The following is a 17417-nucleotide window of genomic DNA, read 5'->3' on the forward strand; positions in this document are numbered from 1 at the left end:
AGTTATCAAAAGTCTGCATCAAAGCACATAACTGGTCTAAACACGTGGACTAGGGGACAAAACGTTTTAAAAGCTAAACTCCTAAACTGCCTCCCAAAGCTTTATTTGATTGCCGGAGGAACATTACACCTGTCTCCCAACAGTTAGATTGCGTAACGAAAACATTTGCAATGCAAAGTATATTAGATCATTTCCCTGAGGAGATACGGGGCGAAAACAAATAACACGGGGCTCAGTAACAGGCAGGGGAATAAAATCAAAGTGCTGCACTGAAAACAATGTGGGAATAAACGGCGGTGAGGAAACATGAAAACCTTGAATATTAAAAATTGTTTTGTAAGTGTTGTATATATTAAAACCACACAATATAGTGACGAAGTCTGAGCAAAGTTGCCTCACGATCTTGAAGCCAGACTCGTGTTTTTTTAATATTTTTATAGGAAATATTTCAGTAACAGCAGCCTATCTATAGTCCCAGTTTATCCTAAGATTATCTTTTTTAAATGTACTTACAGTGAATCGTCCTCAGATGCTTCTCAGTAGGAAATTCAGAGGCAGGAAAGAGCCGTTTTGCATCCAAACACCAACAGCAGCCTGCAAGGTGGACGATCTGCTCACAACTCTCCCTGCAAACCCAAGGCTCGCCCGTTTAAAAGCGTCAAGCCAGACGGAATAAAACATCACTTCCGGGCAGAGCTTTCAAAATAAAAGCGAGTAAGTATTGAATTGCCTGGAGTAAATAAAGAATATGTTGGAGCAGGAATCTGTTTTTTGTGTTTAAGTTATTTGAATATTAAAAGCATGAGGAACTCTTATTAGGAAATACCAGTAATGCATGCAATCTTTTAGTATCTATTTTACACCTAGAATTGTAACTTATATTTAATGTAATGATTTCACTGAATATTTTCACGTATTTTATGTTGTTCTGTAAACCCCAATGCGTAATTATTCTAAAAAAAAAAAAAAAAATCTTAAGTGCAACATATTATGTGGGGTGAAAAAATTAAAAAGCCTTTATTTTATTAGTGGTCAGACATTAAAATCCCTCTTATGTAAGTGCAATCTAAATAAAGGCTTTTTAACTCTATATCCCACCTGAGCATCTTTGACGTTAATGTGTTTTTTTAATAGTCTGATCCCTTCGCAAAGAGCACCAGTGGCAGTAATACAAAATACCTTTCACCTTTTAAATAAATTACATTTTACACTTTTATTTTGAACCTCCCCCCCGCCTAACTTCCGGTCTCAGTCTGACTACCTGTGGATGACTTGAAGCAGATCTCCCTCTTCCAGGCTCGTCCCCATAGGAACTGCTAGGATGACTCCACCCCCTCCCCAAAAACACACACACACACACGCGCGCACGCACACACACACACACACACACACACACACGGAGAGGTTGGTGGGCAGCTCTAGCCTTTGTTTTGTAGAATTGTGGATGTGCTGTTTCCTAGTTTCAATTTTAAAAAGATGCTATAATGTCCGTCAGTGAATAAATAAATAGTAAATAAATAGACAGATAAACTATGACCTTAACTCAGTAAATATCATAAGGGAAATCCCCCAATGTAAACAAAAATCAATTCTAATTTCATAGAGGCATTAATTTGCACTGTTCCCCTTTAAGAGACCCTATCCTTACACATCTTACATCAGTTTCACACTACTTACTAATGGTATATAATATAAATTGATGTCATCTACAGTTGTCAGCCTAATGAGTTTGTGTGGTTTTACCCTGCACTGAATTGACTGATAAATGCATAATATTCATGAATGCATGATGTATAAAGCTGAATATCAAAACAGCATATCTTCCATTCCAGGTTCTGCTGGGTGGCCAACAACATACTGAAACCCCAAATTCAACATCTGTTTGACATCATTGAGCATGTGACAGCGGCCTGCACATAGGAAAAGACAAAACTGACGACTTGTCCTGCCGCACTGAGACCAATTAGTGCTGGTTGGTGAAGTCAGAGGAATGGCAGACTAAACAGGGAGATAATGGAAACTAATGCTCACTGCTCTCCCCTGTTCATCTCATCAGAGACTCGTCAGAGAGCAGCGACTTGCCGCAACATCAACTCTACACCAATCCCATCGCTCCACATGCACAGCAACACAAAAAAAATAAAGCTCAGGCCATTGCCCTCATGTTGTTAACAATAGCCTTTTTTATTACAAAAAACAGCATACATTAAAAGTTTTGCGAAGGGAATGCAAAGATGTTATCAAAACCAAGCATTGTCCCTCATTTTGTCATTTTAAATAAAAAAAACAATGTACAAAAGTGCTTACATGGTGCAAATAATGAGAAGTAAAAGGTCTATAAAAGAGGGGGTAAAGAAAAAAAACAAAACATTTTACATTATATTCAACTTCTAAAAATGCAGCAGAGCAGGAGCGATGTGACTATATTACATAGCAGTAAAAATAACCCAAAGCTGCTCAGGAACGGTTCACTAGGTAGTTAATCCTGTTGGGAGCGGGAGTCCCACTCGCAGCAGGACTGCACCTGTCTGTCGCTGTCTGTTAACACGGCCTGTAAATCCAACATACCCTAATGCTTAGAGATTAATAAATAATGCTTAAATAACCCACATGAACATGGGTTTCTGTTTAAACTGATCTATTAGTCTGACTATAGAGCTTGTAAATCTTCTCCTGTCGGACCTAATGACGTTTTCAGCGACGTGTTATAAGACTCTGACATTAAAATCTCCCGTTGTTTGCTAATACTAATGATCACAAATACCTTGTGAATTTTAATGGCACTTTTTTTTTTTTTTTTCCAATAACACCTCTAGATACCGCATTTCTAACAGTCCACAGTCTGCGGAAAAGTGGGGGGAGAGGCTGAGTTACGATGTTCATTTGAGCTTTTATTGTTTCTCCACATTCTGCTCAAGAAAAGTTCCTCAGCATTGCAGTGAAGGTGTTGCTGGTGTAAGGCGACTTATGGATCCATACTGAAGAGGGAGCTGCTTGGAGTAAACACCGTCCTCTTTTACTGACCTGGGGATCCTGTGATCGGTAACAAACGCTCCCAGTAACTTGTTTTGAAGCCAGTTGTTTCCCTTGACGCAAAGCCTTCTTCTTGGTGAAAGGCTGCTGTACTCTCCCAAAAATCGAGGCGTCCGTCCTATCCACATCTCTGGGAAGCTTCCAGTCTCTGGGATAGGATCAGTAACTGTTCTCATGACCTGCTAAAATGTAGAGGTTGCTCAGGGCCGTGGGGTTGTCCGTCGGCCGGCTCTCCAGGACCACCACCCTGTCAGAGAAACACAGAGGCGCAACGGTCAGAAAATCAGTTAGAAATACGCAGAGGGCGGGTGTGTCACCAGGAAAAATGTAAACCAAAGTTGGAGAGACTGGTCGCACCTGGAGAAATCTTCACTGTTAAATTGGCAGTAGAGCTGAACAATTAATTTTAAAAAAATCGCAATATGAACTTCTGCAATTTACAAATCGTGTTCAAAATAGCATCCAAATGGATTTCTAAGCAAGGTGTTTTAGAGCTCCAGGTAATCTTTGGTCCATGAATCAAGTACAATATTGGTGAAAACCTTTCATCAGACTCAATCACTTTTCTTTAAACAATTTTAAAATTCTAAAAAACTTGATGATATGAAATGCAGTTTAAATCGCAATTACAATATTCTGTCAAAATCTTTCAGCCCTAATTGGCAGCTTTGGTACTGTTATTTGTAGAAAAATAATTTGGTTTGCTCTTCAACAACAGAAACTGTTTGCTGATAATTTAATTGCATTGACAACCAATCAGGAAATTGAAGGTGCCATTGGTATTAATCGACCTGGAAAGCGTCTCAGGAGACAGCCTGCGGACAGGGACCTGCATGCTAAGTGGCACATTACAGGACAGTGAGATGACAGCGAGATCACGATGACAGTGGGTTCATCTCCAGATGCCACCCGTCTCGTGGCGGTGACAGATGAGCAGGGGTGAGCAGAGGAGCTACAGTCCATACTGTCCGTTCCATCAGATGAAATTACAGAGGCATGGAGAGACACTCAAACCAGGCTGGCAGTGCCCAGGCGGCGGTGAATAAAACATGGGAGGCTGGGCAGAGAGCGGCGCTGCTCCGGTGCCACGGGCCGGGCCGGGTCCAGGGACCGGGACCCATGGGAGCCAGGGGGAGTCATCTCTAACTGGGCTGGGAGATCCTCCTTCACCAGGCATGCTGTGTGTGTTTGTGTTTGTGTGTGTGTGTGTGAGGTAGGGAGCAAATCACAAATCACATCCCGCTGTGTCTGTGGTGGAAACCAACCATCGCACCTTTCTGCCTGCTGGGATGATGAGCAATCTGTGCAGAGGCAAAGCTGATGTCTACTCCCTTGTCAATGTGCAAAAAATGCCAATGTTAAATATATGTTGGAAAATATATGTTGTGTCCTCACTGGAGACGTGCCATTCTATTATGCCAATTGTTAAAATCTGATCTCCCACATTTGCTTCTTTGTAAAAGACAGAACTAAGTGCCAGCAGCGAAAACATAATTTCTGTTGTTGTGATCACATTGGAGAGCAACGTCAAAGATTATTTCTTTCCCAAGTGACTTTGCAATGTTGCAAACCTAGAGAAGTGCCTGCAACTGGTGACACATGCACTTTTGTTGGGCTTTGTGAAACAGGTTTTGGACATTTTGCTTTGACCTAATGTCTCTGCTATAACTACCAGAATGAGGCAGAGAGAGAAAGCATTCAAGGATAGTGGAGGAAGGCATTCAGGGACAGCAGAGAGTTCAGAGCCATCAGGGAGTAAAAGAGGAAGAGATAGACAGACAGAGGGAGAGAGAGAGAGAGAGAGAGAGCGCACGTGGCTGGAGGTATGAGAGAGAGAGAGAGAGACGGGCCTAGTGAGAGAGAGCGACCAGAGACAGCAGGGGATGATAGCTGTGAGCCCAGGTGAGACCCAGGAGACGAGTGAGCTGTTTGGCGGTTTCTAGGTGATATGAAAACAGAGAGACCTGTGGGAAGACAGTCGCTGTATGGCCGTAATCAGAAGCACCTGCTTTTATGGCGCTTATGGGCTACCAATAAATCAATACACCAACAGTAGTGCTGATTTAAAAGCCAGATAAACGAGGGAAGTGAGGGGCGTGGAGAGAGCCTACCCAGTTCAGTTATTGATTTTTTTCTTTGTATCTTATGAGATGAGATGTTTTCGTAAGTCCCTTTTGTTTTTTAATCTCGCCTTCACTCTGTGTTTGATTATTTTGTATGTGCAATAGCTTAACTCAACTAAAGATGGAAATATATCGGTACCAACCTGTCAGATCCAAGGAGGCGGAAGACTCTGCTTGGATCAGAAATCTCCTGGGTCACCTATGAATGAAGAAACACAATTGCTTGAGGCTCGGTTTACTGTATCAGAGGTACTGATGGTGACAAGAGGGGATGAAACGTTGAAGAGCAAGAAAGATGACGTAATATCATAGTTGAGACACTGGACACTTTTTTCCCCCCACAAAAGCACCTTACACTCCCATGGGGGCTTACATTTTCAGGATGGGTGGCTCCAGTGGGAACCGGGTGGGTAGCGTATTACAAATTTGCATTCTGTTCTTTTTTTGTATAAATATTTTAACTAGAAAATAATTATATTCATGTAATTGGGAACCTAATCCAACACATATTTTTTGAACAGACTGCCGGTGAGTGAGTGGTGTCTCCAGGGACTCTGTTACTGTGTACAGTCCTGGAGCTTACCTGTTCTAGTCACAAGATGTGGATGATAACAGACCTGACACTTCCCGGGACAGAGGACAAAAAGCCCCTTCAAAAAACACTCCCTCACATGATGACAAGTCACCAAACTCCACCAAAACTTGTTGACAAAGGCGAGGTAGTCCACGTGTGACACCTGCTAGGCGTAAGTCCTTGGCCTCGGGGAGAGATCTGATCCGTTTAAGTCCCATCGAGAACAAGGCCTCGGGTGTTCAGAGAAGCACCCGCCGAGGCAAGCACGGATCAATAGGCCTGCCCCCCTTGAATGCCTTCGCTTTTCAGAGGAATCATAACGAGACACAGGCTGAATTATTTAGTGCTGCTCCCTGTTGTGTGACGGGTTTCATTTATGATCAAGCATGAATTTTGCATGGCCGCTGACATTTCAAAAATCCCCGCTATGGGGGAACTTGTCAAGCTGCGCCGGGCAGGGACTCGGCCAGCAGACCTTCTGTTTCACCCGAGTCCTGCAGGACCAAGTCTGACACGAGCTTTGAAAAGGGTGGCTCCTATCGCCATATCACTTTTCATAAAAACAAAATGCTTCACCTCCCCGCGATCTCTTGAACTTATATTGTGCTGCTGAGCGCGACTCATGATCAGGTTAACATGAAATCCCTCCATGAAAGGTGGACAAATTCATTACCTTGGGTTGACACAGACACACTTTGTCTACCTCCACCTGAGGAGCTAATCTCCTGGGCTCATCTACAGCATGTAACCATGCATGTAAACAGCCAGCACTCAGGGTCAGTGTTGACAAGAGCCAGGGGTGTTTGTTCACGTGTAGAACAAACACGCCTGTATTCAGGAGGTGGGAAAAACTGCATTCAGAGTTTCCCCTCTGTAGTCATTGGGACCGGTTGACTGAAAAATGACACCCAACTATTTTTGGCATCAACATTGATTTTCAAGCATCAAAAGCTATTGAAAGGCTTTGAAAAGCCTTAGAAAAGCTTGACAATGTTGGATTCTTATAATGGAAATTTTTCTATGAGCCTAATGACAGTTTTAATTGACAAAACCAGTAGAGTGTAGTCTGATTCTATTAAAAAAACAAAAAAAACAAAGGTGCAAATATCACACAGAAGATAATTTACTTCATTGCACAGTGAAAAGTGCTTTAAATAAAGAAAGGTATCAGGGGAAAAAAAGAAAAAGATTTTTCTAATCAGTATTTCGATTGAAGTATTGGAACCGCTGTTGGTATAAAAAACGTTTTGTAAGGACACCATGCCATGGGGTTATGGGATATTTTACCTCGTTGGACTTGAAGCTCTTTCCCTGCATGCCATGTTTCCAGAAGGCCAGGACGCTGTCCTGAAGGCACACTGTCGCAGAAGAGAGGCGATGTGTCAGCACACAAAGGAAATCAAACATCATTCAAAGCAGTCACCGGAATACGGCCAACTCAATTAACATGCACAATGAGTATGTGTAAGCACTATGCTATATAGGCTGAGTTTACACAAGCCCCTTTCATAAATAGAATAAGCAAAATTGCTGGATTAATATTTCCACCAAATGTAGTGGTCCAGGCTTGTTGATCATGTGATTATGTACAGTATTTTTTAAATTTCCCTTTAAAAGGTAAGGGATTTCAGTTTTTCTGTTGTCAGGTCTCATTCTGCACACACAAACAGGATGTATACAGTGGGTTCAGGCCAAACGGCACAGTCTTCATGCATACCCAAAATTGCTAACTTGTCTGAAAGCTTACCAACGGATCCAATGCAGAAATCAAAGCTGAGCTCAGACGCCAGTTTTTTGTTAGACTTCAATTTGCCCTGGAGATTGACAATCTTCAAATTTTCTGGAGGAAACATGCAGAAGAGGCTTTTAGAACGTTGTGGTAGAAGAAGATTTTTGACAAAAATTGAGACAGATTTTGTTCTGTTAAATATCAATGTCATTGGAATAGCAGCTTACTTGCTACAAACAACAACCAACAACAACCGTCCTGACAACTACCAGAGATTGGCATATGATAAAGCTATATTAGCAACTCTGAGGTTGTACTTACGGTCCAAACACACCAACACTGTGTCTCTCTCCAGCTGGGTGACATGGATTGCATCCACCTGCTGATTGGCTGTGGGAAGACATGTCGAAACAGTCAAACCCCCTGCTCGGTAATGTCCCATGCAATGTACCCCTTTCTTTACGGTTTCTTTTATTATAACATCTTTACTGTTATTAAATTGTACCTCATTGTACCCTCAGAGAGGGGGTTCATGTACATGTGTAGATGGAGACAGCAATAGCGACAGTATGTTTTTCAGGTTGAGAAAAAGTTAGAGTGGAGAGAAAACAATGCTGTCCTGTGCTATTCCCAGTTATATATGATATGTAAGAAAAACACACTACCAAACAACAAAATGAGCGCAGAAACGCAAGGTAAATCGCCAATAGCCAACAGTGTTGAAGTGTCTTAGTGTGGATAGCTCCTTTAAATAGATGGTATCCATCTCTCCGTCTAAGTACATGTGTGTGACTTACTTGCTCCCATCTCTGTGAACCAGGAGGAGCAGGAGTTGAGGTTGATGGTCTCGAAGCGGACCACCTGGCCTGGCTCGGTGCCCTTGCTGATGGCCACACACACCATGGGATACTCCTGCTCTGGGACCACCAGCATCTCAAACACCTTCAGCGGGCTGGGAAGAGGGAAGTCAAAGTGCTGCAGCAGGAAGAGAGGGCAGACACGGTTAGTGTCAACAGGTGTTCTGAGTGAAAAACCCAACATTAACGAGGCTTAGAAATGTATTTTATGTTGTGTAAAACCAGCACAGGGTTCTACAGTGCTATGATTTTAGTAGCATATGCTTGTAAAATTTTCCTTCTTGTACAGCTAGATTTTAAAATTTAGCAGATGTGCTCCTTGGAAAAATAGTATAGTACAGACTTGCAGTAAAAAAAAAAAGACATGTAGGCCTATGAGGAAAATTGCTGGAGTAAAAATAGTGGTCACTTTGAGCAAAATAACCAACTGACCTTGATGAGCATAAACCTCTGCATGGGCTCATACCACTGCAGCAGGACAATCCCAGACTGCAGCGCTCCACACAGGTACTTGTGGCCTGTGTACGGGTTTCTCACTGTGAAGTAAAGGGGGGAACGGGGTACAAGATGAGTTGAACAGTTGATATCAGGGGCATATGTTTCAAAAAAACTGAACTAGGAGAAACTCACAATAATGAGAAAAATGAAAATTCAGATGCAGAAAACCCATTCACTTTAATACATAATATGAAAAGTGATGTTTCTGCTGTCACTTTTATTAGTAGAAGGTAAGCGTAAACATGTTTGATTAGTGGGAGATGTTTCCTTAAGAAGACGACCATAGTGTATTGACACAGCTCACGGACCATTGATAGAGGAAAAAAAAAATGCAAACAAACAGCGGTTGGGAAGGAAAGGCCACTCACCAATGCAGCATTTGTGACAGCCCTTTGTGTCCGGGATCTTCGTTGTCAAGGCAAACCTCCTGTGGAGAGAAAACAGTCAACTTGTGACCACAGTCTTAAAAGAGCTGATGACGTCTAGAATCAGGGAAGTAGGCCAGTGGTTCTCCATTTTCTTCCTTATTTTCCAGTCTACCTCAGTAGCTACTTGGTTGTTCCCCAGTTGTTCAAGTATTTGACAGTATACATGTAAAGTAGGGCGTTGCTGAAAAAGAGCATGCATGCATAGAAAACCTTCTACATGAGCCAAGACTCAGAGCAGGAAAATCAGGCCCGTTCATCTCACCTGGGTAAAATTCTGTCTGGGAAGCGGTGAGTCTGGAACTGAGCAGCCAGGCCGGGCTTCTTCAGCTGCTCAAATAGACCGATGAGATTGTGGGAGTACAGCTGGAAGGTTTTCCCTGGAGCAGTATATATGAAATCATCAGATTAATAATGGGTCAACACATTTAACACATGTTGCATTTTTTTTTTTTTTAAACAGGGATAAAATCCTGTCTCTTCTTCACTGTGTCTCATAGGGCTGCACAATTAGTTAAAAAAAAAAAAAAAATCGCAATACTGACTATTCCTACAGTATTTTCCATTATATGTTTGCGTTATTTGATCAAAGACAGTAGAAATAACACATTTAAATTGTGACAAACAGTAGCTTTATGGAAAAAAAAAAAAAGATTTAGATAGAAGACAGAGAAATTTGGTAGACAATTTGGGCAAGAAATAATTGAGGCAAAGTATGAAAATGTCATCATGTTACACGCGGAAGACAAAATAGATATATAATAGAAGTACATCTTAAATATAATTGCTCAATTTTCCCAATAAAACCCGGAACCCTTGAAGCAGCTTTCATGTTTAGAAAGGTTAGATGTGAACAGAGGGTAAAAACAGGAGTGTGATGATGTGAAGCATGATTACCTTCTGATGAAGCCAGTTAGTAGAATATCAAATCAAGCCAGACGAGAGGAGGATGGACAGTGTCCAAGGGAAAAGGAGAAGAGAACAGAGGTTAAGTATACCGAGGGGTAAACTGCTAAAGGTAAAACCGAAAGTAGACCTCAGGCTTTGTAATCCCATACCAACCGAGAAAAGGCTTTGGCTCTTAGGATAACTAACGTTAGACAGCTTGTAGCAGAAGCTTTGCATAATCAAATACTGAACTTGTAAACAGGCTTGGCTTTTAGTACAGCAAATTGTAGACAACTTGTATCCAAATATAAGAGGATTGCAGTTGTCGCACAATAAGTGGCAAAGCTTTTGCTCATCTGTCAAAACAGCCTATATTTGCTTTTGCAGCAGGCAGGTATCGTAACCTACGAATATCAATACATCTGAGTGGTTCTTCGGTGGAAGAACAGGCTTTAAAGACAGATGTGTCACTCATGAGTCACTGCACTGCAAGGACAGAGCTTTTATTGAGGCTCTCCAATGGCAAACAAACAAACTGTTATTTTAGGGCCGCAGATATGGAGTGATTGTGTTGGCCTCAGGGGCAGCAAGATAACACAGACAAAGAAGCAGCAGGTTATGGCAGAGCCCAGTGAAGCAGGTGGCTGTGATAAGTCCGTCACTTACCTGATAAAGACATCAGGTTATTGTTGATAATGTACAGCCATGTGCACTTCCTTGGGAACAGCTAAAGGGGGAATTCAACAAACAAGCTGGAGTCAGAATATAGTTAGGCATAAGTTCTCCCTGAAAGGGGGTGGGGGTAGGTGGAGGTGACAGACTATAGATTTGTCAATTGCAAGTGTGGAAAAAAAAATATGTTGGCAATTCCTGGCCAGATCAAAATGTGGGTGAATGATGAGTCTAGCTATTGAGTTTCTGCATTTACAAATTTATATTGATTCCTATGGGGCTGACTATAAATAAAACTTTTAACTTTAAAAAAGGCCTATCAGATGCCTCATTTGAGCTACTGCCATTAAATTCTGTACACTGTAACAGAATTCAGACCTAAAACGTCCTCCCATTAGATTTTCCAGAGATAAAAATAACAACACAATGAAAATGTTTATTGGTGTCAATGATTGGCCCATAGGGGGCAGTATGTCATTCATAGGGGAAACATGTTCACTGCTTTCAATTTACTACCCTGTTTTAGAAAATTTGAAATAATTCAGCTGCAGAGGATAAACATTAATTATGTCTGTCAGCAAAAAATACAATTGTATATAGGTTGATTTCGGTCCATAGAAACCTTGTTGCTCTTACCTGCTCCATTGTGGCCTCATGTAGCTCATTAAGGTTCAGCGTATAGATGCCATCCTCCGTCCCAAAGATTAGGTATTGGTCTGGAAGAAAACACAAACAAAAACCACCAAAGCATTGGTTTTACTAGAATATATACTAATTATATGCGTGTATGTGTGGTGCCCCTTGCTGAAACTGTGTGTTTATGCTGTGTGTGTGCGTGCGCAGTGAGTGTGTGTTTTGAGTACAGAAGCTCTGCCGTTACCTTTGGTGTCTGGATGAATCCATGATGTGGCACAGTTGATCTTCAGTGGGCAGCCATCGAAAACCTTAGAGAAACAGGCTCCCATCTGCAATGAAAGACAATCCAGATAAGCACAGCAAAGCCTCTGATTCGGCAAACTGCTAAAATGTCAGCCAGGGTTTATGAAGCTGGAGCTGAGCCTGGAGCGGAGCACATTGTTCATCAGACCACAGGAACCAGAAAGAGGAACAAGCCAACAGTTTTGTGGATCCCAAACTTCTCTGTTCAGCAGCAGTTAAGAGAAAGTTTAATAATAGTGTCCATGAAACCAGTCCACCAGGAATGAGTGAGGACTGTGAGGGACAAGACAGAAGATTCACTCACCAGTACTTTAGGAGTGGGTGGCAGGCCATTGATAGCTGGTTTCTAAGGAGAAACAAAAAACGCCCATTAGATACATGCAGAGCACATCGACGGAAACAAGCAATTATAGCAATTACATTAACTTGAGCTGGCTTATCAATGTTAAAAACAGCTCTAACCTCAACAATGTGCCAAACAAAAAAACAATCTAAACTGTTATTTTGTTTTTTTGGTGTTCTTTCAAAGTCAATTAAATATTTAAAATATATGGATGCCAAATCCCCCTCTTTAACTGTCAGTGTCTGGACCCAACAAAGGAAAAACATCATACTTGAGGTTTCAGTGCTAGGTCAGCCAGTTACTTGGACACAGTCCACATATAAAATACAGGGTCTAAGACCACAGATGACATTTTCCTCCCACAACCCAATGAAACTGAAGATGAGAAGTGTGGCTGGCTTGATTGGGACGCATATTGCAAGTTCAATATATTATGGAATGTCTCAAAACTCACAGGGAATTCCTTCTTCTCCTTCCGGTGTGGTCGGTTGGGCGGCGGCTTGGGACTGCCTCCGTTCACACTGCCGTCCGAATCATTATCTGTTGAGAAAGAGTAGGCAGAGGAGCATTACATTTCCAGCAGAAGTATCAATCATATTGTACAACATGAAGCATCTAAAGAAGAGACACATTTACATCGGGCTCCCTTACCTTCGCATTTAGATTTATTGGGAGCTTGGAAAAATAAAATAAATGCTCATTTAGAGAAATATACTTCATTCAAGAAAACAGAAACCAATATGAAAAGGTCCTTGCATGTAAATCTAGACACTACAGGGAGTTGAGAAGCACTGGGACTCACCAGGATCAGAGGCATGAGACAGAAGGCCAGGACTGCTGACGCTGGCAGAGAGGAAATCTGGGGACGAGTGCTCCTTGTGGCCCTGCTCAGGGGTGCTCTGTCTGCGAGCCGCCGCGCTGGGCCCGTTCTCCAAGTTGGGGAACCTCCGCACTGTCAGACACCTCTCATCGTTAAGGCCGACCTCGTCTGATGAGCTGTTCAATCGTGGCTGAGAGGGAATGGGGGTGAAGACCAAGGGAAAGTGTGAAAACGGTTTTATGTTGCCCTAATTGTGAGAGAAATATAATATACAGTATGTGTTTCCCATGTTTTTATGCTGCACCTGAATTGCCCTTCGGAGACAATAAAGATTTATTCAATTGAATTGAACTGAACATATGCCATTTGGTGCACACGTTTATCCAAAGCACCCTACAGTGCATGCACTTCTAACATGGGTGACCTCTGTGGGAATCAACACTTAACCCTGGCATTGTTAGTAATATGGTTAAAACGCACATTTAAACAAAATTAATAACTTTAGGTCTCACCTTCGGAGGCAGAGGAGGAGGAATTCCTGGCTTGAGGGTTGACCTGAAATGGAAGTAATTGTTTTTAGAAAGATGTGGACTACAGCAATGAATGTTCAGGATGACATTTGAATGTGTAAACATCGCTTACAGCTCTACGTCTTCAAAGGCATCTTCCAGATGGGCGATGTGTCCCCTGAAGGAGGAAAACATGACACTCAGCAGGGAAAACAAGAGTCATCAGAGCCAAGGAGAGGCGTTTATGGACCAAATGTTTATGAACCGTCCCTTCCTTGGAGAGAAAGGGAGTATGAGTCAGGGGGACAAGGGACAGGGGCGGTGATGTAGTGGTAAATAAAAGGGTGGGTCAACTAACTACTCCAGGTGGTGATCACCATATTTTTGTTTTAATTCAAGACCCTATACTTCTAACGAACATCTCTGAAGTCTGAAATTACTTTACGTTAATGCTTACTATGAGGTTATAGTAGTGTAAAGTTTTACATCAGTTTGAAATGGTGGCTGAACCACTTCAAAAACAGGGTAAACCGAGTTTCACTGCGCTTACTCTCCGTTACATCTTTAGAGAGAGGATTCAAGCTTTTGGGATTATTCATAACTTTATTCTAAAGGATGGAGGATCAGATACATACACAATCTCATCGCAAACGCTCTCTTACAGGTGCACAAAAATTAGCATCGGGACCAAAAAGAGGTCAGCGGACAACCCTCAGAACTGTAAATGCCATCTGTTTAGCACTATAATAGCAGCAGACTATTCAGTAACGCATAAAACCAGACTTGAAGCAAAGCGCTCGCTAGATACCAAGTTCTTTGGATGGTGTTGACTATATTCACCTATTAAAACAGCAACAGACATTATTACAGCCCTGTGCATGCTGGTTTAAGCCTGCATGAAGAAGTAATTTTATGTGAATACTACAGGTTGACATCAACATCAAGTGCAAGGGCATTTTCCTGTCTCTTTTTCTAACCCACTGTCCCACCTGCCTTTCTAAGACTAAGCAAGCATGTACCCAGCATGAATGCACAGTCTGGGTCTACAGCTATATCACACCACACATGGCGAATGGAGGGGAGCCAGGGAGGGTTATTCATGAATATGGCGGGCATCGAACGTCACTGCGAACAGGGCCAGGGCCCAGCGACTGCCAGCTCTGACACACACAACCAGCAGTGGAAGGGGGGGGTGGAGTGGATGGCGTACTACAGGATACACAGTGTTAGTGTTACCGTTGGAACAATTCATCCTCAACGCTTTTGAGAAGGCTCCTTGGAGGGACGAGACGAGAGAGAGAGAGAGAGAGAGAGAGAGACGAAAGAGGACAGAGAGGAGTGGAAGGAGAAACACAGTCAAAGCACACGGACAAGTGAAGAGGACCTAAAACAGGCTAAAGTGAGGTCATGCATTGGACAGGTTAGCTCCAGTGTAGAGTTAATGGAGCAGGTTAATCCCATTGACAGTGAGTATAAAAAAAAAATGCTGTACTAGTAGTGTTAACAGATTTTCACACATAAATCACACAAGAAATCACACACATAAATACAAGCTCAAACATAGTACTTGAGACTAACTCTCTTTATAAGAAGTCTCACTTTTTTATAATATACTTTTTATTTACATGATTCTATCTTTCACTATACTGTATATTTTACTGTGATTCTATGGATGTTTGCATTTTGCGATGTCCTGTTTTTAATATGAGTCCACACTGAGGGAAATTCCTACCAATTTTTAGATCAACAGAGCAATAAAACTTGAATCATGCATCTGTCCCATCACTGGAGATTTATTTTCATCAAACGATCCTCCTTGCAAGCGTATGTGTGTGCGTGTGTCACAGTTTTCCCACAATCTCATAAAGGACAGAATTCAGCCAGGTAAAGAAAAGGGGAGAAAATAAAGAAGGAACAGTTCCCATGACAACAGTTTCCATGGATTACCTGGTTGTTATTCCTCCCTCTGCAAAGGGACTCCAGGGGGAAGGGAAGTCATTCTCTTTACTCACATCCTGTGGAAAGTCACACACATGCACAAAATAAAAAAAAATAAAAAAAAGGTGCATTCTTTAATTTCAGGGTAAGACTGTTTTTTCCACACAGAGGTAAAATGAATTTTATACAGACAGAAAAAGGAATACTTGAGAAAAGCTGTATAAAATTGAGGAGGATTTGCTTCAAATTGGACTAAAGATTATCACCATTTCAGAATGAGCCTCGGTTTCCTTCCGGAGTGGAGGTTCAAACTGGACCTTGTCAACTGTGAATGACAAAAATTGTGCTCAGTTATTTATTTATTTTCCAACACACACCTTTGGCACTAGAGGGCATCAGTGCCCAAGATTTCAAGAAACACCAAGCCTTAGGAGTATCAGTACAAGCAGCCTAGGCTCTTACCATGAAACCATCAAGTCACGTGAAAGACAGATCCATGGCTTGCATTACAGTGTAGCTGCCTTAGATTATCTGAGATTTTTACTGATTTATGATGCTATTATTTGAATATTTGGTCTGGAGGATGCATAGCTTACCAGAGACAAACACAGATCATACTTGACAATGACCAGAACCTTTCACTTTAGGAAAATATTGGTGAGAGGACAAGAATTAGAAATACATGATGGAACACAGATTCCTCTGAGTTTAGGTTTCAGGTCAAGTGCTGTCAAACAGTTGATCCAATAGAGGAGACTGGTTCAGTGTCTAGTATAAACATGATATGCTCCTGCTGAACTCACCAAGGCAAAAGAAACCAACCAACCTGCCAATAAATACTCCCACATAATCAGCTTCTCATTCGTTTCATTAACAAAGGAAGTTTGTGTTTAGGAATTAGACCACAGATTTATTCCAGTCATTTCTCTGCTTGAGGTATGCTGACAATGTGGAGGTATTGCAGCGCTTAAGGTGCCGATGAAAGTGAGTCACAACCAGACTTACTGAAACCAACGCACAGCGCAAACATTTCAGAAAGTGAAATTGAGAAATCACTCACTTAAGTGGTGAGATGTACAGTGAAAGGACATCAAACTTTACTTTCCTTGTTAGTGTTCGATTAGTCATCTACAACTTAAGTTTATTTCAGTCAGTCTGACAGGAACCCGGACATCACAAATACCAAAACAGTTAACCACTGAAGCCAAAGCAGGTAGTCACCCCATGCAGCGGAACTAACCTTTTTAGTGTCACGTTATTATCAAACACAAATATTCTGTTATATGCTACCACATTATCCTATTTCTCAGGGACTCTTTGGGTGTGAGCTTGGGAAGTATGCATACACACACTGTCTCACTACACTGTCACTAACCTGGGTCCCCCCTGTGTCCCTCAGTGAAGCTAGGACTTGAGCATGGCCTTCCTTGGTCTGTCCCATTGTTTGCTTCATGTGGGGGGAAAGTCAAGACATAACAGTGAGAAATATCAACAAAATCAAACAGGAGATACTCCAGTAGAAACGATCACAAAGACTAGTACAAACAGACGTACATATAACAAGCACACACTATGAAGGATGTACAGCTACAAATGAAAACAACAACTAATGTCCAACACAGACATTTATCCTACCACTGGACTATTACTACATCAACCCAGGCTAATTCAATTACCAACAGTCACAGCCTTCTGACAGGACAGTCACAACACAACACACAACTTTATCTACAACTACTGAGTACAACACAAACACACAACTTACCTGAAGGGTTGCAAACAATATAAATACACATAATCTATTAAGCTGAATTCTCTGTGATTCTGTGCCAACAACTGTTGATTTAAAAACAAATTCCCCAATAAACCTCAGCACTTTTATTGACACTTCAGACAGCTATTTTACACAATTAATTGAGTAAAGGGTGAGGGACGGTTACTTGCTACTTAAAGACAACACATGCTACACAGAGGCATCGTAGACGGCACTACAGCCACTTTCTCTTCCGTGAATCCCCGGGCTATTTTTATACACGCTACCACATGCTGTGGCCTGGAACTGTGCCAGT

At 41.8% G+C, this 17417-nt stretch overlaps 1 protein-coding gene and 1 long non-coding RNA gene across 3 annotated transcripts in view; one reads left to right on the plus strand and one right to left on the minus strand.

The window, feature by feature from the left end:
• The window catches only part of LOC139909618 (uncharacterized), a 230486-nt gene that overhangs the window by 61280 nt on the left and 151789 nt on the right, over positions 1-17417 (plus strand). The gene's annotated exons all lie outside the window — the stretch shown is intronic.
• Positions 2173-17417, minus strand: part of map4k5 (mitogen-activated protein kinase kinase kinase kinase 5) — a 30521-nt gene continuing 15276 nt past the window's right edge. The window contains exons 15-34 of one of the 2 annotated variants that reach the window (XM_071895661.2): positions 16724-16795; positions 15615-15673; positions 15358-15425; positions 13544-13588; positions 13414-13456; positions 12884-13091; positions 12536-12621; positions 12043-12084; positions 11680-11764; positions 11436-11515; positions 10794-10854; positions 9505-9619; positions 9183-9241; positions 8749-8852; positions 8257-8434; positions 7781-7849; positions 7478-7570; positions 7018-7088; positions 5300-5355; positions 2173-3280 (exon numbers count right to left, since the gene is read on the minus strand). In XM_071895661.2, coding sequence (XP_071751762.2) covers positions 3193-3280; positions 5300-5355; positions 7018-7088; positions 7478-7570; positions 7781-7849; positions 8257-8434; positions 8749-8852; positions 9183-9241; positions 9505-9619; positions 10794-10854; positions 11436-11515; positions 11680-11764; positions 12043-12084; positions 12536-12621; positions 12884-13091; positions 13414-13456; positions 13544-13588; positions 15358-15425; positions 15615-15673; positions 16724-16795 — 1682 coding nt within the window. In that variant the 3' untranslated portion in view covers positions 2173-3192. The remainder of the gene's footprint in view (positions 3281-5299; positions 5356-7017; positions 7089-7477; positions 7571-7780; positions 7850-8256; positions 8435-8748; positions 8853-9182; positions 9242-9504; positions 9620-10793; positions 10855-11435; positions 11516-11679; positions 11765-12042; positions 12085-12535; positions 12622-12883; positions 13092-13413; positions 13457-13543; positions 13589-15357; positions 15426-15614; positions 15674-16723; positions 16796-17417) is intronic. The other variant, XM_071895669.2, reaches the window with a different exon arrangement.

Source organism: Centroberyx gerrardi, chromosome 17, assembly GCF_048128805.1.
Source record: "Centroberyx gerrardi isolate f3 chromosome 17, fCenGer3.hap1.cur.20231027, whole genome shotgun sequence".
Classification (NCBI taxonomy): domain Eukaryota; kingdom Metazoa; phylum Chordata; class Actinopteri; order Beryciformes; family Berycidae; genus Centroberyx; species Centroberyx gerrardi.